At 36.5% G+C, this 22,371-nt stretch overlaps 1 protein-coding gene across 4 annotated transcripts in view; it reads left to right on the forward strand.

Moving 5' to 3' along the window:
* Window positions 1–22,371, forward strand: part of LOC129762333 (uncharacterized) — a 56,658-nt gene that overhangs the window by 26,847 nt on the left and 7,440 nt on the right. For all 4 annotated transcript variants that reach the window (XM_055760518.1, XM_055760517.1, XM_055760520.1 and 1 more), the window contains exons 2-3: window positions 20,952–21,142; window positions 21,884–22,334. In XM_055760518.1, the coding sequence (XP_055616493.1) occupies window positions 21,139–21,142; window positions 21,884–22,334 (455 nt within the window). In that variant the 5' untranslated portion in view covers window positions 20,952–21,138. The remainder of the gene's footprint in view (window positions 1–20,951; window positions 21,143–21,883; window positions 22,335–22,371) is intronic.

Below are 22,371 nucleotides of genomic sequence, written 5' to 3' on the forward strand. Positions count from 1 at the left end.
TTTCAATATAATGTTATGTCATCTCTTCTAGTTCAACTTCGATCCTCATTTTAGTATCATGTGATTTCTGTTTATCTTCAACTTCAGATTTTTCGGCGATAAATAATCGTTATGGAGGTAGTTGTAGTCTTATTGCGTCAACCTTTGCATTACCTCATTTATGGAATTTAGTTGTATCACGTTCTTCACAGCTTTTATTCCAGATTTGTTAGAGCCAGATTGATCACTCCACGTTTCCAATACTCTCGAATGCTTATTGTTGTTTTCTTCTCCATCATCTTACAGTACCCGACACCTTCGATCATTGACCTTCCGCATGACTCGTCGTCCTCTTCCTTCCTGTGACTATCCGGCTGGGATGCCGAATCACTTCTCCCCTTTTCAGCGGTATGCTGAGTTTTGACCTTGACTCGCCTAGCCATGTATCGCTCCTCGTCGACAATCCATCTCCATCGTTCATTTTATTCTATTTTCATTTACACACATTTTTTTTTTAACATATTTTTTTCTTTTAAACAATTTTTTTTTCTTAGAAATCGTTTCTTAATTATAAAATTTTCGTTCGTTTTAAAGCAATTTTTTTTTATTTTCTAAATCGAACTTCTGTTCTGCTACTTAGTTTGCTCTTCTTCCCTAGTTTGGGTATTCCTCTTATATTCTTTTTTTTTCTAAAATGATATATTTGAATAGAATGTTCTCTTCCACACATGACCCTTGTATATTTAATCTGAGTTTAATTTTTTTTTAAATGATAAAACCAGTTATTATTAAAGTTAAAGTTAAAGTTATTATAAAACCATTGAAATAAAGCAAATTAAAATCATTAATCATAAAATAATGATGAATAAAATCATAAACTAAAAAAAATCATAAAATCATAAAATCTTACAGGTGTGTGTGCCTGTGCCAAAAAAATATCTGTGGATAGTGCCTGTGCAGGTGTGTGTGCCTCCCCTTTTATTGACCAGGTTGAGGTTTCGGTTGTACGGTCTTCCTCTCCTTCCATTCTTGCATCTGTATCACTCTAGCGCGTTCATTCCGTGTCATGACTCCTTGTCCATTCTGTCGTTCCGCATTCGAATACCTGTAAATATACTCTGTGGATAGAAAAACTCGCGAAACAAAAAAAACTCGGAAAAGAAAAGAAAAAAGAAATAAATTACTATTTTTTACCGCAATTCTGCATTACATTACATCTTCAGTCCCCTTATTTTCCTCTCCTCTTTTCTGCTCTATTCTTCGATTTTAATTATTCTTTGATATTTTTTCCATGTTCATGTATTTATTTATTTTTTTTGTATTCCATTACTACCATTCCTTTTATATATTATTCCTTATCAAGTTACCTTCCATTTTCTCTTTTTTTCTCTTTACATTTATTTTTGTACTCCCCAACAAATAGATTCTTCTTTTATTCATTTCCACCCTTGGTTTTTTTCTTCATTTAGTATCATAACCCTTCATATCTTTTTTTTTTATATATTACCTTGCTTTTCTCTTACAATCTTTTTTTTTATATAATCGATTATTTTTCAATTTTTCTTTATTATCTCTTACTTTTTTCTTCTTTATTCTTCTTATTTTTGTTTTTACTCTGTTTACTCGTCTGTTGTATTTCCCACTTTAGAATGAGTCCAGTGCCAGCTCTTCGGTTAACTCAAAAGTTAATTGCTAACGATTGGAAAACACATTTATTGTTATATCATTGACTGTAGACTCAAAAGTTATTTGGCTTGTTATTTCCTTTTTTTTCTGCCATAATTTCCCCTCTTAATCGTCCCTTAAGCTCTACGGTTCATTCAAAATTGTTCTGCATAATAATGCCAAATTGATGAACGCATTAATTGTTATAAAATAGCTGTCAAAAATTCATATCCCATAAACCTTTTTATATATATATTATTTTGCCTTGTCTTCTTTGTTTGTTGTTAGTAAATACCTATTCGGTTGTATGCTTTTCTTTTCTTGACCTTTTGCTTTTCAGTATTATACATCTCCCTAATTTTCTTTTCATTATAATTTTTTTGTTCCCTTGCAAAAAAAAAATGTTTCATTTGTTTTTTAATGTTTTATCATCAAACATTTTGATACTTCATTTTTTTCTTTTATTTTGGATTACACATTTCTAGTTGCTATGAACTAGTATGCAACTATTGAATTTAAGTGTTGTTAGAATCCCACATTTATAAATTCTTGTTATTTTTCATTTGTCATTATAAGATCTGTATAAGATCGACTTGTCACAAAAAAAAACGAAAATTTGGGTTAATTTTTTTTTTGTACAAAATATCGTAAAAAATGTGGTTTCAGTTACTGTTCTTTATTTCCGGTTGTAATTAAAAATTAAATTCCTTCAACTCTGTAATCCCCCAATTCTAAATGGGAATAAAAAATGGTCATATCTCCTTAAAGCTTCCCCAAAAGTCTTATCGATCATTATTGATGAGCTTTCACAGCTTCATTAAAAATTTTCTTGGTGCAATATGTTTATTTTCATCATTCTTGCTGAATATATCTCCCTCTCATCATCTTCATCATCATCATCTTCATATTCTTTTAATCTTTAATCTTTTATCTTCTTCAATATGTAGTTTTCTTTATTTATATCTTTATTGTTGGAGGTAAATTCATCTCCCATGATTCTTCTTCGCTTTCGTAGCGCTACTTCTTTTTATTTTTCTTTATCATTCGTCAATATCATCTTCATTTTGTTTTATTTAATTAATTGCTATCATCGGTATATCCCACATTTCTAGTTTCTCGTGAACTTTTATGTAAATATCGATTCATACATGCCCTTACAGGAATTCATTCCTGGCCTTCCAGCCCTTCGGTACATTCAAAAGCTATTTTAGCGATTGATGGACTCATTCTCGTTATTAATTGGCTGTAGACATATACGATTCAATATCTTCATTTTTCTAAAAAAAATCCCACTTCAAAGCGTGTGTGAAAGAAAGAATCACGCATTTTTTTAATTCGATAAGTACTTTCCCCATATTACCCAGTTCATACAACTAAAGTATGGGAGACATGATTGTGTTTTCCCAAACAGAATAATCAGTGCTTACAGAACTGATGGAATAATATTAATTAATAATTTTTATTTATGTTTCTCGAGACTTTTCTCTGGTGGGTCGAATAACTCAATTAAGCAGAAGTAAAACCGTTGACTAAAATCAACAGTTTATAGAAGCATTTATCCTTACAAAATGATAACGATACAAACTAATCCAAATATGCATAATATTATTGATTACTTAGGGGTTTATCAAGATATACTGTTTCAACGCAAGAATTAGATTGTACAACTTTCTTTTAGGTACATAGTTTCCCTTCACATACATTTTATCGTACTTATTCTCAAAATATTCTAGTTGATTTAAAAATTGATTCTCCTTCCAACAGTTGATGTGAATTCATTTGGAAAAAGCTTTTTTTTTGTTCTACTTTTTAAAATTTGGTTGTTTTGAGTGGAAAAAAAATTAATTGGTCCTATTCAATTTCTCGCTGTTGTCCTATATTGTTACAATGAAATTAGGTTTTGCAGTCGTCGAAAAAAAATTTTTTTTTTGGTTTACAGTAGTCTAACATTTATAATAAAATTTCTTTTTATGTATCCATGTTTTTTTTCCCTCAATTTCACCCAACGATTTGCAAAGTTTTGTTTATCGTGTTTCCACATATGGTTAGTTCTAACATTTTTTCCGCTTTCATTATAAAATATGTGCTTACCTTCGTTGATATTGTACATAAATGCAAAGAGGAATTCCAGAACCGGAGTTCACTTCTATAACATCCCTCAAGATGTCTGATGCCACATTCGATTCGACGTAAATGAACGTCTCGGAGCCACAGTCCAGCAAAAACAGCGATCGTGAATCAAACCTCTCAGCAGACAACGATGGCTCAACCAAATGACCTTCTCCATCGGTTGTCTTCCGGGAATCACTGAGAAACAACTCGTCGAGCCCATGAAAATCCGGATAAATGTAACGTATCAGCTGTTCCAGCGGCATGGTTTTCATCTCACTGATAGCGAATACGCCTTCACCCAAACTTGCTTTTATTGTTTTCATTCCGCCTCCACAAAAAATTGTATTTAAACACTATTCCAACCGCACTGCATACTGAAGCAGACATGATTCTGATAAACCGCAGCGCATATCACATTTGGGAAAAATCTTCGTATATCCAAATACTTGTGTGGCAAATTTCCCACCGTGTGCCAACCTGGGCCACTAACAGTAACTCTTGATATGCATTGCCATCCACGCACAATATAGCACAAAATTCCTTCCCTTATCGCAGCGATGAAACACAACTAAACACAGCCACGGTGGCCCGTGGGGAAAAAAAGTTTAAACACGCCGATGGATGGGCTGCTGTCCCCACTTGGACAGCATCCCACCGCTGTCACCACTTGTAGCACTAGTTTTGTCACCTGTCATTAAAAAGACAAACACGGTATAATATTATCCAGCATACTGAGCATACTACCCCTGGCCCGACTGGCTCAGTACTTTTTATTTCATCTTATGTTTACAATTACAATTTCTTATTTACTAACTTAATTTTTCGGGTCGCGCTAGAATTGTACGCACACGTTTCCGTGGTGCTGACTCTGCGCAAACCCCTGTTGTACAATCAAAACCGCTATGTTGAACTTGCCCCCTGGAAATTTGGCGAATAAACAAAACTAAAGTGGGACCGGTTCGACATAAGCGGGACTGAGAAATTAAATAAGGGCGTTACATCGTCATATCAAGTGACACGCTTCAAGAACTCCAGCGGCTTGTTGATATGGTTCCTCACAAGTCGTTTTTTTATTAATGTTGCTGATCATCGGTCTCTTTTTTGGCGAAATAGCTTTTCAGGTCCTGTTCCACCAAGCGTCGTCGAATGGTGCGATTGGAAAAGAGCTAACCTTTCTTTAATCGCCCGAAAGGTCATTCGTGGGTTTTTCTTTACATCCCGGATGATTACCGTGTCCGTTCTTGCATCAGTCTTACGTTTCGGTCCTCATTCCGGTCGAATGACCACGCTGCCGAGCATCTGATGCTTCCGAATGACCAGCTGGACCACACCACGGCTTACTCCATGCTTCCAGCAATGTTTCGTTTCTTACACTAGAGGTCACGCATCATTAAATTTCGGACCTGTGTTGAGATTTGCATTTTATCCATTTTCCGGAAGCTTCCTCAGCGCCAAAAACACCTCCATGCGCACCAAAAGTAGACTAAACAGCTACGAAAATTATGTTTGTGTCAGATGTAAACAACCAACTGTCAAAACCAAGGGGTGCATCGATGAATAAAACATGGTAAAACAAATTTACGCAAGAGAATTTTTATTTATATCATACCCTAAAAGTATCCAAGTTAGAAAAAATGAAGAGGTTTATAGCCCAATGTTGTTTGTAGCAAGCAGAGCTTGTATGGATGGAGAGAGGCCAAGACTCCGACTGTGAATCGATCATCGTTGTACTATTTCTTATGGGGTTTTGTGAGTCTACGCTGATAAATGAATGACGCTTTGGAGCATGATGGTTGTTTGAAGTAACGTTTCAGCCACTCAGTGAAGTAACATTCACTTTTCTGCAGTTTAGCTTTGATGCTACCTCAATACATTTCGAGCGAAATGAACTGCAAAGTTGTTTGTTAAAAAAAGGGACAACTGAACTGATAATAAGTTTCAAACAAGGGGAAAATGAGTCTATCATTGCATAGCATTCACAAGATACGGTTTTGAAATTCTTTTTCCATAATTTTGATATCCGTCAAAAGAAAATCTGTATTACTTTCTGCTTTTAGAAAATTCCTTGAAATCCATCAGATGTTTTATATGAAGATTATGTTTCTGACCGATGCTGTTAACCAGTTTCTGTTCAAATAATTAAATCAAACCTCGTGTCCCGTATATGAAATAACACGAGAATATGAAGGATATTCAGAAACCCATATGGAAGTAGCTCAGATTATACTGATCGTGGGGTGGATAAATTCAGATTTTCTTTGAGTTGGAGAAGGTATTATTATTATTCAACATTATTCAAGAAAATTCTTCCGGCTTGCGCTGTGGCCACGCTTATTCTAGAGCTTGCCATTCCAGAGTATATTCAAGGCGTGTTTTTCGGCATAGAAATCTCAACCAAGTACTGCTAATAAAATTGACGTAAGTATTGCAACGTTGAGAAGGCAAAAGTTCCACTGGAACGTTAGTGCCATCCAAGAAGAAAAAGAACGTTGAAACGTCCGAAATTATGCAACTGACATGTCTCTTATCAACGAAAATGAACTCTTTCACTTCACGGAGTTTATTTTTACACGCAACTGTCCGTGACAATGATGATAGACACAAAAAGATTAAGTGAAGTGTAAGTGACGTGAAAGCGTACGTGGCAGTGATGTTCGTGATCAGACCCAATATCTTTGACCACTAGAATTATCCATATAAAAATCGCCGAGCAAAAAAAAAAAGTTATCTTTTTCTTAATGACGCTGTAAATAAACTAAATAACAGATCGCGCTCAAAATTTACATTAAGATACGTGACAGTAGTACTAATTCTAAAAAATTGGAAAGTGTTCAGCGAAAATACTCGGTATGTATTTGAAAGAAAATACTACTATATATACTATATCTTCTGGAACAAAGGCAGCACGTCCTTTTATGAGGCGAACGAATGTCTGTTCAAATCTCAGGACAATCTTTGTTCATCTTTGTGTGTGATTGAAGATTAACTAAGACTACGCAACACTCATCGGTGATGGAAATCCCAGCCTCTCTCCACCCACACACGCGCTGCCGCTTTGTAACAAGAAATAGAACAATAGGAATCGTCTTACATTGAAAAACGATAGTGTATAGTTTACCATATGTATCGATAAGATGACATGTACTTGATTCAATACAGCCACTGTTGAAGATGCTAGTGCGCCTAAATCAAATAAACGAAAGGGTAAAATATCTTGTCCCATCAGTAGCAAACCTTCCTCCGTTAATTGCATTCCGCGCCATAATTTAGAATCACCCATCCGATAAATACTCAACTCAATCATCGTCGTTTGAGGTTTTGAGAAGTGTTTTTTCAGACCAATCTACGCTCCATGATGTTTTTGAATCATTCTCGTAAAACGACTTCAAACTGTTGCTCATTCTTCTTATCTCATTTCTCCTAATGTAATTTACCGTCTATTTTAATGGAATGAAGGGATACTGCCTGCTAGAGGAAGGCAGCCCAATGTGCCGGTGAGAGATGTGTTGGCTCGGTTAGACCTTGATTACATGTCCCAAATATATGTTTTCCTTAAATCTATCGATGTTCGTGTGTGATTATCCTTATATCCTTATACCCTCCATTTCTTCCTTTGTGAGTAATTGGTCCGCTTGCTATAAACAGAAGAATGAAATGTAAATTCACAACTGATGTACGAATAGATTTAAGAATTGAGTGTGTGTGATTATCAACATTGTAATAATTTCCTTATACCCCATCCTTTTCCTGAGAAAATGTCACCCTTTTAATCTCGAGTCCACCACGAGTAATCGGTTTCCCACATTACTAACCATAGATTTAAGAAAATTGTTCATATATATAGTTTTAAAAATATATTTAAGATTTCGGCTCCTTTAAACTTATGTAACTGATCCTGTAAAAATAAACAAATTTATAAAAAAAAAAAAAAAAAAAAGGGATACTGGAAAGGATAAAAGCCTAAAGCCGCAGGAAAGGATAAGCGAGCTATGTACTTAACGTATGGAACACTGGGGGAGCATAAAATAAGCACTTAAAAAGAAGCACTCCACAACGACGGTGTGTTGATTGTGAATGCTTTTCAAAAATATAACTCGTTTCGAATTACCAGTACAGATATTTTTTCTCATTCCAGATAAATGCACGTAGAAAAATCAATGAATTTGTTACATAAAACAAATGATCAGTTTCCGCTATACTTGACATTGCCGAAATAAAAAAAGGTTGCATAGGAGCGTATCGTTAGATTTAATGTCGACTGGGTGTTTTGAATGTGGTATTGAGTTTACATGTGCGACTTACGAAAATGTTTCAATTTTGAAGCGAGCTAAGCAGTTCAACACTTTAACCCTTTGCACTCTGCACGATTCTGGACGCTGGCCAGCAGCTAATCTACGATACTTTGCGGCGGAAACGTCCATTCACAGACTCTCGTATTATTCAATATAATTTTGGAACTACGCAACGTATTATAATGATATTGGACTTATGTAAATTAGGCGACATCGAGGAATGTATACTCGCTAAAAAAAATTATATGTTATTATTAACAATTTTGTATAGTGCAATAAATCTGAAAATTCTTTCCAATGTGCACTGCAGGCTGATTAATGCACGTTTAGCAAAAATATGTTGTCTGAGCCTGCCATCCTGTGTTTTACTGTTGGAACAAACTACACAATCGCTTTCTCTTTGTTCCACATCGCGAAAATATAATTTATTGTCTAATCTGGTGTCTTCCAAATTTCTTGTGCCATTTCAAAACTAATCTTCGAAGAATCATGCATTTCTTAAAAAGTTGCGCTGAAATAAAATCATTTCCCCGTAATCACTAATAAACTTTAATGTCCCATGGAGGAGGTATCCGAGAGACATGCTAGAATTACGTTGTCCAAGAGAGAGGACAGCCGAGGGCAAAGGGCTAATGTAAAGGTTTTGCTTTTTTTTTGTCATTAACTGTCATTATATACAATACTAGCTGACCTGGCAAACTTCGTCCCGCCCAAAAATTATTTTTCGTTATCACATCCACATTTTCTTACTAAGCGCACGTTCATGGGTCCAATCGCAGAACTGTTCATTCATTGATTTTCTAATCTACCCCTTGAAATTATTTTTTACTTTAAAATTTCACTACTTCTATCAAAACTCGACATTATAATATCAGATTATTTTCAGACTCAATTTTCGTGCAAGATTTTCCATCCACTTGCAAATAACATGTTTCTCCGTTACATAGAATAAATGTTTGATACCAGCAATTCCAAATGAAGTCGTCCTAAAAATGCATATTTTAAAAATTTGTATTTTTGATTCAAATGAAAGTGTGTATTCCGTTTAGGTTGGATGAAATATAAGTTTTTCACAGCAATTGGGAATTTTTTGACTCAAACGTAACTTTTGAAAAGGGTGTATCGATTGTAGTAAGAGATATCTTTGATAATTTATATCTCAAAGACTATGAGTCGTACCGAAATAGTGTCTTAGAAAGAGTTATAGAGTATTGATGGTTGAATATGAAAAAAAATGTACACTGAGAAAAAAAATAGTACTCTTTTTTTATTTACAAAATAAAAATTCAATTTCCGAACTTTGTGGAACATCGAATTTTTAGGAATTTTCGAAACTTCGAATTTTTGTATGTTAACAATCATGTGATTTAAAACATTATCAATCTCCTTCTAAATGTAGCCATTCTCGAAATATTTAAAAAAATATTTCTAATTTATTGTTATTGTTAACATACAAAAATTCGAAGTTTCGAAAATTCCTAACCATTTTACCATCTTGAACCCATTTTTTAAATTTTCTACATGACTTCTATTTTATATGAAAAAATTGAAAAAAAATTTTAAAAAACATATTTTTTGATATCGCAAATTAAAATTTTATTTTGTAAATTGAAAAAGAGTACTAATTTTTTTCTCAGTGTATGTTTTTTTCAAATTAAGCCAACAATACTCTATAACTCTGTCTAACACACTATTTCGGTACGACTCATATTTTTTGAGATATAATCATCAAAGATTTCTCTTACTCAAATCGATACGCCCTTTTCAAAAGTTACGCTTGAGTCAAAAAATTCCCAATTGCTGTGGAAAACTCATATTTCCTCTAACCCAAACGGAATACAAACTTTCATTCGAATCAAAAATTCTCATGTTTTGTCATTTGTCGATTTCATTTGGAATTACTCATACAGAAAATATGATAGAATAAAGACAGCCCTAAATCGGACAATTCCTTTCTCGAGTTTTACTCTTATCAACACATTCGGCGATCCATTTTTATTCGTATATACAGAAGACGATATAGGAGTGCGTTTCATCACATTATTATCCATTTCCGCTTTCGAACGAAGATCATTTTCGTTACGGCAAACATCAAATGTTATTCCATTTTATTCCACGCTTGTCAAAATGCAATTGTAGAACACATGCAAATTGAATTTTTCGAATTTTCCCACTTTTCCTCAGAGTTTTTCGAAAATTTTCAATTGTCATGTTTGGTTGGAATATGTTTGGTTGAAATATGTGCATTATTTTTATGGATCATAGAAACATTTCTCATACCCAAAAACCCTCACATCCCAAATTTGGCACCATTTGCTTGATTAGTCCTCGAGTTATGCAGAAGTTTGTGTTTCATTTGTATGGCAGCCCCCCTTAGAGAGGGAATGTATTGTCTACCCACCATAGAAACATTTATTGCACCCTTAAACCTTCACATGCCAAATTTCTTTTCATTTGCTTGATCAATTCCCGAGTAATGTAGAAATTTGTGTTTCATTTGTATGGCAGTCTCCCCTAGGAGAGGGGGGGGGAGTATCTAACCATCATAGAATCATTTATTGAAACCTTAAACCTCTACATGCCAAATTTCATTTCATTTACTTGATTAATTCTCGAGTAATGTAGAAATTTTTGATCCATTTGTATCGCAGTCCCCCCCCTCCCCCCTTTGGAGAGGGGGAAGGAGTCTCGAACTATCATAATAACCTTCCCCCACCCCAAAAACCCCTACATACCAATAGTTACTAGACCGATTTAGATGATCCACATATCAAACTAAGCAAATCACCTGGTCTTTTTTGAAAAAATGCTATACCTGCGGAAAATTTGGATTCTACTCTCGTTATTATTGATTGTATTCGTTTTTTATTGTTTTCATAGTCTCGGGACCAAAGGCGCTATAGTTTTTTATATTTTTTCTGGAAAGCTGAGAATTTTTCACATAACATATCTCGAAACCAGGGAGGCGTTTTTTTCTGGTTTAAAGTTATGATTTTTCAAAGTTACCTGATGGTTCAAAAAATCATTTTCCCCTTTTTTTCCTAAAAATGACTTTCTACAAAAATTTATTACTTTTGAACTACTGAACCGATTCAGATGATCGACATATCAAATTAAACCGACTAGTTAGCTATTTTTTTTTTGCATTTGCCAATTAATTGGATTATAATCACATACATTCAGTCTAGTCGCATAGAAATGTTGAACGAAAACTGGAAACATGTTAACTTTGAAAATTTATAACTTAAAAACGAAAAATAACACCTCTCTGGTATTCGGATATATTATGTGAAAAAACCTCAGTTTTCATGAAATAATATAAAAAAAATATGGCGCCCTTGGTCCCGAAACGATGTAAGCTATGAAAAAGAAATATAATCAATAATTACGAAAACAAAATCCATTTTTATTCAGAGCGTAATATTTTTTCAAACAAGACTATCTCATTGGCTCTAATTTGATAAGTCGATCATCTGAATCGGTCCAGTAGATCAAAAGTTATGATTTTTTGTAGTGGAAAAAATGGGGAAAAAAATATTTTTTGGACCATCGGTTAACTTTGAAAAATCATAATTCAAAAAAAAAATCAAAACAAAAAAAAAACCATTCTATCCTGGATTCCTCGAGTCGAGAAAGACGCACCACGCTAGATATGAGGTACAGACTAGGGGGGCGTTGCTGATTACTGGTCAGCTGCATCCCAATAGGAAGTATCCCGTGTCGGGCACACGTACAGAGCATTGGAGACAGCAACATCTGAATTACGAAAACACTTGTAATACTAACCTCGAGCCAACCGCGAGTAATCGGTTACATATTACTAACATAGATAATAAGAAAAATTGTCAAAGTATTGAACTCCCGGCCCCGTGAGGCTAACGCCATATGAGCCTTGATAAAAATATATATTTTGGAAAAAAAAACGCTTCCCTTGTTTCGAGATATGTTGTGTGAAAAGTTATGAATTTTTGAAAAAAGTCATTTTTGGCACAATTGGGAAAAAAAAGTTTTTTTGTACCACCCTAAAATGGTAATGGTCATCCTAACAAAAAAATAAAAAATACGGGTCTCATAGTTTGCGATAAAGAACAAAACTACCACTTTTGACGAAAATCTGAGAACCACTATATCGGTTTGGCATGGAATGGCTGTATACAGTGGTAGTTTTGAAACCAAAGTGGTAGTTTTGTTCTTTATCGCAAAACATTGGACCCGTATTTTTTTATTTTTTTGTTAGGGTGCCCATTTTCATTTTAAGGTGGTCCCAAATATCGACATTTACCCCTTTTTTTGACGTAGGACTACGTCTAACCGGAAGATATAGGGGGTGAAATGGAAATCTAGGCACTGAACAAGTAGGAAAAAATGCAAGATTTGGAACGTTTATAACTCGAGCATTTCTCAATAGATCGCAAAGGTTTTTGCATCAATTGATAGGAAATATATCTACGCATCTATCATAACGAATAACATTTCATTTTTCTTGAGATAAATAATTGAATAATTGTGAAATATCAAGCATTGTCCAAATGCACTATGTGCCCATTTTTGATTGGTCCATTTTGTGCTCCTCAAATCGTACCGACCAAAACGGGCAACCAGAGCAGCAGCGAAATAGAATGAAGCACGATTGGAAAGGAAAAAGAAAAAAAAGAACGAAACATTGGTCGCAGTCTCACACATGCGTAATTCTCGAGCCAGCCAGTCAGCTTAAAAATCCCCGCTCCGCTGCCGTAGCGATCATTCTCATTCAAACCGTACACCACATCAGTTCGCATCACAACACATCAACAAACCAAACCAAGCAGCCAAATCTGGACATGGCAAAGGAGGAAAAATTAAGGGAAAGGCAAAACCCGCTCGAATCGTGTCGGTCTGGAGTTCCCCGCAAGGGTAGCTAGGCCGAGCGCATTAGTACCAGTGCACCAGTCCACCAAGCCGGCGTTATATAGTTTCGGCCGCCGAAGTGATCGAGTTAGCTGCCAAAGCTGCTCGCGCCGAAAACAAAACCCGCATTCGGAACAGAACACATTCGGTTCGGTGGACATCAAGTCAACAGGCAGTTGCAACGAGTGGTGAATGGCAAACGCAATCGCAAAACGGCAGCTGGTAGCAGAAGAAAATAGTTTGTTCTTTATACAATCTGCTTTGGTGGCAAATCCAGAACAAGGCGGCATCGAGGGCGTTTGAAATGGTTTTTTTTCAAAACCACGAGTACAAAGTTTTCTAAATTGAAACCATTCCATAAAACAAGGCGCTTATCAGGGCCATTAAACCTTTCAAAAAAGAGTTTACGAAATATAGTTCAATGTTTTCTAAAATAATATCCAAAATAATAATAAAAAACAATTTGATTTTTTCATAATTTGTTTGCCAGGATCTGCTGAGTATGTGAATTTGGCAGTTGTTCTGAGCTTATTGATAGTTGGGGACTTTCCTGATTATTCAATTTACACCAATTCTTAAATTGTTTCCAGATTGAAAGTACAGTAATTTACAATTAGTTCGACATTTAGCTAATTGGACGGACATGTAATGCGACATAATTAGTTGGACATTTTTGTAAACATAGAGATCCAAATTATGACCCCACATTGAAAGTCGACACTGTACCACTGTCATCGCAAATGTTCAATTACAGGTTAAAATCGCCTCCAATGCGACACTGAGTGGCGCTTTGACACGTCGCATTGAATGTGATTTACTGTACAACATGTCACAAAGCTGGATGGGATGAATTTTCCAACTGTGAAAACTGTGGCGAGTGGCAAACGCAATCGCTAAACAGAAAGGTTTAGCCGAACAAGATGGGGATATCGAGTGATAACTAAACAATAAACTCTTTAGATTGAAGATAATTTTGTGATCCTGAAAAGGACCCTTTTTAACCTGCATGTGAATCCAACGAGCGAACAAATCGTAATGAATGTATTTTTTTGCCATCGCTCCCTTCTAACGCTCATTCGTTCGTCTCGTTGGACTCGCCCCTCTGGCTGAGTCTGCCGATTTGTCTCTATCCTGTGAGTGTGTACCGCTTGAGTATAAAACACGCGGACCCCAAAAAAATATCTTATTTTCTTTCAAACCGTAAACCCGTGTGGTTGTACGGCATCGGCATCGTGGACGTAACAAAGGAGGACAAGTTAAGGGAAAGGCAAAGTCTCACTCGAACCGTGCAGGTCTCCAGTTCCCTGTTGGTCGCATTCACTGATTGCTCCGCAAGGGTAACTAGGCCGAACGGATTGGTGCCGGAGCACCAGTATACCTAACAGCGATTATAGAGTTTCGACCGTCGGAGTGCTCGAGTTGGCTTGCAAAGCTGCTCACGACAATCAGAAAACACGCATCAAGAACAGAGCAGCTTCGGTTCGGCGCTCGTCAAGGCAACAACTAGTTTCAGCGAGTGGCAATCGCAATCGCAAAACGGCAGCAGGTAGAAGAAAGAAAAAGTTTGTTTATACAGACCGCTTTGGTGGCAAAACCAGCCACCGTAAAACACAGCGCTTTACAGGGCCATTAAACCATTCAAAAAAGAGTTATTAAAAGTTTTTCACAATACCAATGCATTCTAAAGTGACATAATATGACATATAATATAAACTGTTTTGTTTTGTTTATGCTTGTTCTTGAACTGGTTGGGGTTTTTTAAATTGATCATTCAGTTTTCACAAACCCATGTATAGTTTCCGAATTAAAAGTGGCTTCAAATTACAACACATTGTATGCAGGATGGCATAAACGAATTTTCTCGGTAGCAAGAACTGCTTTCTTTGGTTGACTGACTGACGTTACATCTGCATTGTATAGGAAAATAACTAAGGAGCAACATGATGAGCTATGTATTTCCTGCTGCTCTGTTCTTATTTTAAGTTCTTATAGTTCGTTTATTTTTCAACAGATCGTCTCCAAAACCTCAGTTCTTTTTTATTTTTATTTACTTTGTTTACGGATACTACAAATCTTACAATTCATTCGTCTCCGAAACCACAGTTTAAGGTACGGTAATGTGCTCAATAATGAAATATATGATAGTGAATGAGTTGATGACTACCTATGCATTCCCTATCACAGCCATCATTTTGATTGTACGATATATGCATACGCCGAAAGATGCCCGGCGTTGAGCATTTAATAAGTACAAAGCCTTTAGAAAAAAATCAAGAATCAAGTTGTAAAAAAAAAACGCAAAAACACAACACCAAAGGTTCTTTTCAGAACCCCCAACATGTTCATAAAAAGTAAACAGTAAAGTAATTCATTTTTCAGGTAGATAGGTAGGTAGAAGAAAATAAAACAATATAATTAAAATATATATTTAGCAAAAGCTGTCCCCTTTGTATAGTCCTACGTCACTCCGGTTATGTCCCCGACATTACCCACCCGTCTTTTTTTTCCAAAAACGACATTTTAAAAAAATCATAACTTGTGAACTACTGAACCGATTTAGATGGTCATATCATACTGGACATATTAAACATATCATCATATCGACATATTAAACTAAAGCTAATTAGCTAGTCATTCTTCGAAGAATGCAACGTTTGCAAAAATTTTAGGTTTTTGTTTTGTCATTATTGATTGTATTCGTTATTTATAGTTTTCATGATCTCGGGACCAAGGGCGCTATATTTTTTTATATTTTTTATGAAAAGCTGAGGATTTTTCACATAACATATCTCGAAATCTGGGAGGCGTTTTTTTTCGTTTTTGAGTTATGATTTTTCAAAGTTACCCGATGGTCCAAAAAATATTTTTTCCTTTTTTCTCAACCTTTGTTAAAAATGTATTACTTTTGAACTACTGGAGCGATTCAGATGATCGGCATTTCAAATTAAAGCCTACTAGCAAGCCTTTTTTGAAAAAATAACACACTTGTCAATTAATTGGATTATAGTCACATACATCCAGTCTAGTCACATAGAAATACGAACGAAAACTGGAAACATGTTAACTTTGAAAAATCATAACATAAAAACGAAAAATAACACCTCTCTGGTATCTGGATATATTATGTAAAAAAAACCCCAGCTTTCAGGAAAAAATATAAAAAATATGGCGCCCTTGGTCCCGAAACGGTGTAAAGTATAAACAAAGAATAAACAAAAATAATCAATAATTATAAAAACAAACTCCATTTTTATTCAGAATGCAATATGACTATCAAAGACTAGCTCATTGGCTTTAATTTGATATATCGATCGTCTAAATCGGTTCAGTAGAACAAAAGTTGTGATTTTTTTGTAGTGGAAAAAAATGTGAAAAAAATTATTTTTTAGACCATCGGTTAACTTTGAAAAATCATAACTCAAAAACGAAAAAAACTCCTCCCTGGTTTCAAAATATGTTATGTGAAAAATACTCAGCTTTCCAGAAAAAAAATATAGCGCCTTTGGTCCCGAGACCATGGAAAGTATAAAAAACAAATACAATCAATAACAACGAAAAAATGATTCAAACTTTCTGCAACTGTAGTATTTTTCTAAAAAAGACCAGTTATATATGTCGATATGATATGTCGATCATCTAAATCGGTCCAGTAGTTCAAAAGTTATAAATTTTTGAAAAAAGTCATTTTTGGCAAAAATGCGAAAAAATGGATTTATCGGACCACCCTAAAATGGAAATGGTCATCCTAACAAAAAAATAAAAAAAATACGAGTCTAATGGTTTGCGACAAAGAACAAAATTTCCACTTCCCACGAAAATCTGAGAACCACTATATCGGTTTGACATGGAATGTCTGTATATATATATAGATGGTCGGTGTTGAATCAGACCGGACTATTTGACATATTTATGATTTCGAAAAAAACGAACATAAAGTTCAGCGTTCTGCAATTTGCAAAACTTTCATTTTTTTTGTGCAATATTGTTCCCACAAATGTAAGCTACTCTCTAACAATACTGTGATGTATGATAATCGCAAAAACATCAATTCTCATGTCCAAAACCGACAGTTATTTGCCTTCCTATACGTACAAGCAGCACTTTGAATGAACCAATGAAGCACTTTTTAAGACTTGGTTCATTATAGTCGAAGAATTTCGAAATATGTTTCAATCACTAAACAGTTGTGAGTCAAAGTGTGCCATTCTTTTAGGAAAATTAGAGCGAGAAGGGGTTTGAGATTAGAACTGCATAAACATCTGGTTGCGTTCAGCATAATAGTCTCTGCCATCTCCTGCAAGCATGAAAATGACTGTCCGGCTTACATGTTATAGCATATACTTCCCATTTCCAATCATCATAGACAGTATTTTTCAGTAGAATGATCAAATTCGAATTCATTGTCATCGCTACTATTGTAGAGCAAATCATTAAAACTATGACTGCATCCTTCTGATCGATGTCCAAATTGTAACGCACCGCCAGAGCCATCAAGTATCAAACGGTCGCGTTTCGTACGACCGGAGAATACAATTCGTTGTAATCCAAACCAGGTCTTTGATCTCTGGATCCTTCCGTCGGGACCATTCTTCGTCCGAAACACCCATTTATTCGGGGTTGCTTTCCGCCCTACAGGCGGATTTGTGAGCACACATACCCTGTTCACGCTGAGATCTCTTTGTGCATCACCGCCATCCAACGACCTCGGTCGGGTCGTCGCTGAATCTCTTCGTAGCTCGTTGGATCATTCATCATATCCCCACGGTCGCTATCTGCTCGTCCGTGTCCTCTGGGGACCTAGTCTTCTTCCGACAGACGATGCCCTACTGCTTGAGGATAGGAATGGGAGTAGCGAAATTTTCGGCCGGCGTCACGCAAACTCGTACTGTCCTTTGTGTCGAATAGTTTTTTCAAAGATTTCTTATTGACGTAGGACTACGTCTAAACGGAAATGGAAATCTAGGCACTGAACAAGTAGGAAAAAATGCAAGATTTGGAACGCTTATAACTCGAGCATTTCTCAATAGATCGCAAAGGTTTTTGCATCAATTGATAGGAAATATATCTACGCATCTATCATAACGAATAACATTTCATTTTTCTTGAGATAAATAATTGAATAATTGTGAAATATCATGCATTGTCCAAATGCACTATGTGCCCATTTTTGATTGGTCCATTTTGTGCTCCTCAAATCGTACCGACCAAAACGGGCAACCAGAGCAGCAGCGAAATAGAATGAAGCACGATTGGAAAGGAAAAATAAAAAAAAATAAACGAAACATTGGTCGCAGTCTCACACATGCGTAATTCTCGAGCCAGCCAGTCAGCTTAAAAATCCCCGCTCCGTTGCCGTAACGATCATTCTCATCCAAACCGTACACCACATCGGTTCGCATCACAACACATCAACAAACCAACCCAAGCAGCCATGTCTGGACATGATAAAGGAGGAAAAGTGAAGAGAAAGGCAAAATCCCGCTCGAACCGTGTTGATCTGAAGTTCCCCGCAAGGGTAGCTAGGCCGGGCGCGTTAGTACCAGTGCACCAGTCCACCTAGCCGGCGTTATATAGTTTCGGCCGCCGAAGTGATCGAGTTAGCTGGCAAAGCTGCTCGCGACGATAAGAAAACCCGCATTCGGAACAGAACACATTCGGTTCGGTGGACATCAAGACAACAGGCAGTTGCAGCGAGTGACGAGTGGCAAACGCAATCGCAAAACGGCATCAGGTAGCAGAAGAAAAAAGTTTGTTCTTTATACAAACTGCTTTGGTGGCAAATCCAGAACAAGGCCGCATCGAGGGCGTTCGAAATGGTTTTTTTCAAAGCCACGAGTACTAAGTTTTCTAAATTGGAACCATTCCATAAAACAAGGAGCTTTTCAGGGCCATTAAACCTTCCAAAAAAAAGTTTAGGAAGTACAGTTCAATGCTTTCTAAAACATTATCCAAAATAAAAATAAAACACAAATTGATGTTTTCATAATTTGTTTGACAGGATCTGATGAGTATGTGAATTTGGCAGTTGTTCTGAGCTTATTGATAGTTGGGGACTTTCCTGATTATTCAATTTTCACCAATTCTTAAATTGTTTCCAGATTGAAAGTACAGTAATTTACAATTAGTTCGACATTTAGCTAATTGGACGGACATGTAATGCGACTTATTTAGTGAGACATTTTTGTAAACATAGAGATCCAAATTATGACCCCACATTGAAAGTCAACACTGTACCACTGTCGTTGCAAATGTTCAATTACAGGTTAAAATCGCCTCCAATGCAACACTGAGTGGCGCTTCGGCACGTCGCATTGAATGTAATTTACTGTACAACATGTCACAAAGCTGGATGGGAAGAAATTTTCCAACTGTGAAAGCTATGGCGAGTGGCAAACGCAATCGCTAAACAGAAAGGTTTAGCCGAACAAGATGGGGATATCGAGTGATAACAAAACAATAAACTCTTTAGATTGAAGATAATTTTGTGATCCTGGGTTCTTTTTAGCCTGCATGTGAATCCAACGAGCGAACAAATCGTAATGAATGTATTTTTTTGCCATCGCTCCCTTTTAACGCTCAATCATTCGTCTCGTTGGACTCGCCCCTCTGGCTGAGTTTGCCGATTTGTCTCTATCCTGTGAGTGTGTGCCGCTAGAGTATAAAACAGGCGGACCCCAAAAAAATATCTTATTTTCTTTCAAACCGTAAACCCATGTGGTTGTACGGCATCGGCATCGTGGACGTAACAAAGGTGGACAAGTTAAGGGAAAGGCAAAGACCCACTCGAACCGTGCAGGTGTGCAGTTCCCCGTAGGTGTATCCGCCAATTGCTCAGGAAGGGTAGCTAGGCCGAGCGCGTTAGTAAGGCAAGGCGCAAATTGAGACGCATATAGCGTGAGTAACTTGGCGCGATATAGCGCCTGTTTTTGTGGCTAATGAAAACAGATTATACGGCGCAAATTGGCCAGATGACGCGAGATGGTGGAGCGCTCGTGAGACACGACTCGCGCGACGCTGTGGCTGAACCACAGTTTCTCTTGCTGGTCATGCCGGTTGTGGTAGTTGTGTTGGTGAACAATCATATAGCGCCGTGGGTTTGACACTGTATGGCTGTACTGGTCGGGTGATTGTGTTAGTAAATAAATATATCGCGCAACTCTGTGTTAATCGAATGATTAATATATTGTATGCGAGTGGCATGTTATTTACACCAAACTGCGACTCAATATGCGCTCCACCACGCTACGTTTGTGGCACGTATGAGTCGTGTTGGTAGTCTCGCGTTCGCTTACGAGCGCTATACGCTTCTCAATTTGCGCCTAGCCTAACAGTGCTGCTCGCGACGATAAGAAAACCCGCATTCGGAACAGAACACATTCGGTTCGGAGGACATCAAGACAACAGGCAGTTGCAGCGAGTGGCGAGTGGCAAACGCAATCGCAAAACGGCAGCAGGTAGCGGAAGAAAAAAGTTTGTTCTTTATACAAACTGCTTTGGTGGCAAATCCAGAACAAGGCGGCATCGAGGGCGTTCGAAATGGTTTTTTTCAAAACCACGAGTACTAAGTTTTCTAAATTGAAACCATTCCATAAAACACGGCGCTTATCAGGGCCATTAAATCTTTCAAAAAAGAGTTTACGAAATACAGTTCAATGCTTTCTAAAATAATATCCAAAATAATAATAAAACCTGGTATAGGTATCCATTACAAAAAATTTATTAGAGATTCGAGTCTTCCGATTTGCCCTCTGGTCTAGCGTATTCTAGAGCCTGTCACTCAGAATACATTTAAGGCATGTTATTTGGCATATATATATATATATATATATATATATATATATATATATATATATATATATATATATATATATATATATATATATATATATATATATATATATATATATATATATATATATAACTACTAATACAAATGATATAATAAGTAACTTAGTATATGGCGAATTTCTTCAAGGACTTATTCTATCACAATTTACAATTTATTTTTCTTTTCAGTCGAAGCTGTCGATTTATGAGGCTGGCATATCATTATATCGAATACCATAAACCATAATACATCAGACAGGTTACGTGCTTTAAGATGTACGCGGAAGCTATGTTTTGAAAGCATATAAATTGGCATGTAAAACGAATACGGCTGCGGAACACACACTGTTGGAATATCAGCATTGATCGGTACAAAATGGGTGAGCATATTTGTTTTCGATTATATATAATAGAAATTGGAGAGGATTGTGTCCAGAACACGACTGCTTTGCTGACGTAGCACTAAAAATTATTCTATTTAATTCGCTGGTTGATCACTTCGATTATTGTTCTACAATGCATCGTACTGTTAGAATTAACTCTTGGTAGAAATGGTACAAAATTTGGTTACCCTGAATATTGCCGATTGTTTGCATGATTCTTTTTATTGAATTTGGGCGTATGTTGAAATACAAGTCTACAGATATCTCACCGTAGTGTGAAAACCCTGAAGTCTGTCTCAACGCGCACATGGCAACCGATATCGGAGAGCAAGGTTCGAAAGACGAGTTCTAGCTTCTGGTCGAATAAGTTTGTTTGAAAGGGTACGTTTTCGCATTTTTTCTGTCGGACCCTTTATAAAACCAGATGGAAAACTATCACTTCTTTATAAAATTAACATCAATTTCCCATGAATTACAATAAGTTTAGATTTGTTAGACCATCCCTAATGCTCAACCAGTCCAAACAACCTATTCGGCGTACTTTCGACCAAGCTGCGGCATGTGGATATTTATATATCATTCCACAAAGAGTGAAATGCTCGTTTAAGCTCTCCACAACTCCTGTCAATAAGACATTTACATATTAATGTTAACACAAGTAAAAAAAACCTAAATGACCAGTATTTGATATAAACTTATATTGGAAAAAAACCCAATTTTATTATTTCCCCTATTCAGACTCGCTTTTCAGAATGCGTCGATCCTCGCCTGCCATGAATCAAAGCAATCAAGAACCGCTCATTGTTGTGGAAGAGTCGGAGAGTTGTGAAAAAGAAGAGGAGACAAGTTACACATCAACCCCTCGACAGAGTCTGGATATAGACTCACCTGAAAATCCATACTTGCTATCTCCGTGGCGTGATCCACGGGAAACACGCAAACATTCCTTACCAACACCACCATGCACTAGTGGTATAACCGCCAGTCAAGTTCGACGTTTATCAGAACGAGGTGGCGAAGGATCTGGCCCCTCTCCTCGTGAACAGGCTTTTCTTGCTACGTTATACAGTGCACCTGCCCCACAGCCAGGTGGTCGAAGGCACTCAGTTGTTACGATCAGCAAAGTTCCACCAACCATTTTTGGACGTAATCGCAGAGAATCGATTGCAGCGCTTCCTGCAGAACAGAGGTAATATGCTTGATGAAAATCAATATAAACTCAGTAT

This window comes from Toxorhynchites rutilus, chromosome 1 (assembly GCF_029784135.1).
Source record: "Toxorhynchites rutilus septentrionalis strain SRP chromosome 1, ASM2978413v1, whole genome shotgun sequence".
In the NCBI taxonomy this organism is placed as follows: domain Eukaryota; kingdom Metazoa; phylum Arthropoda; class Insecta; order Diptera; family Culicidae; genus Toxorhynchites; species Toxorhynchites rutilus.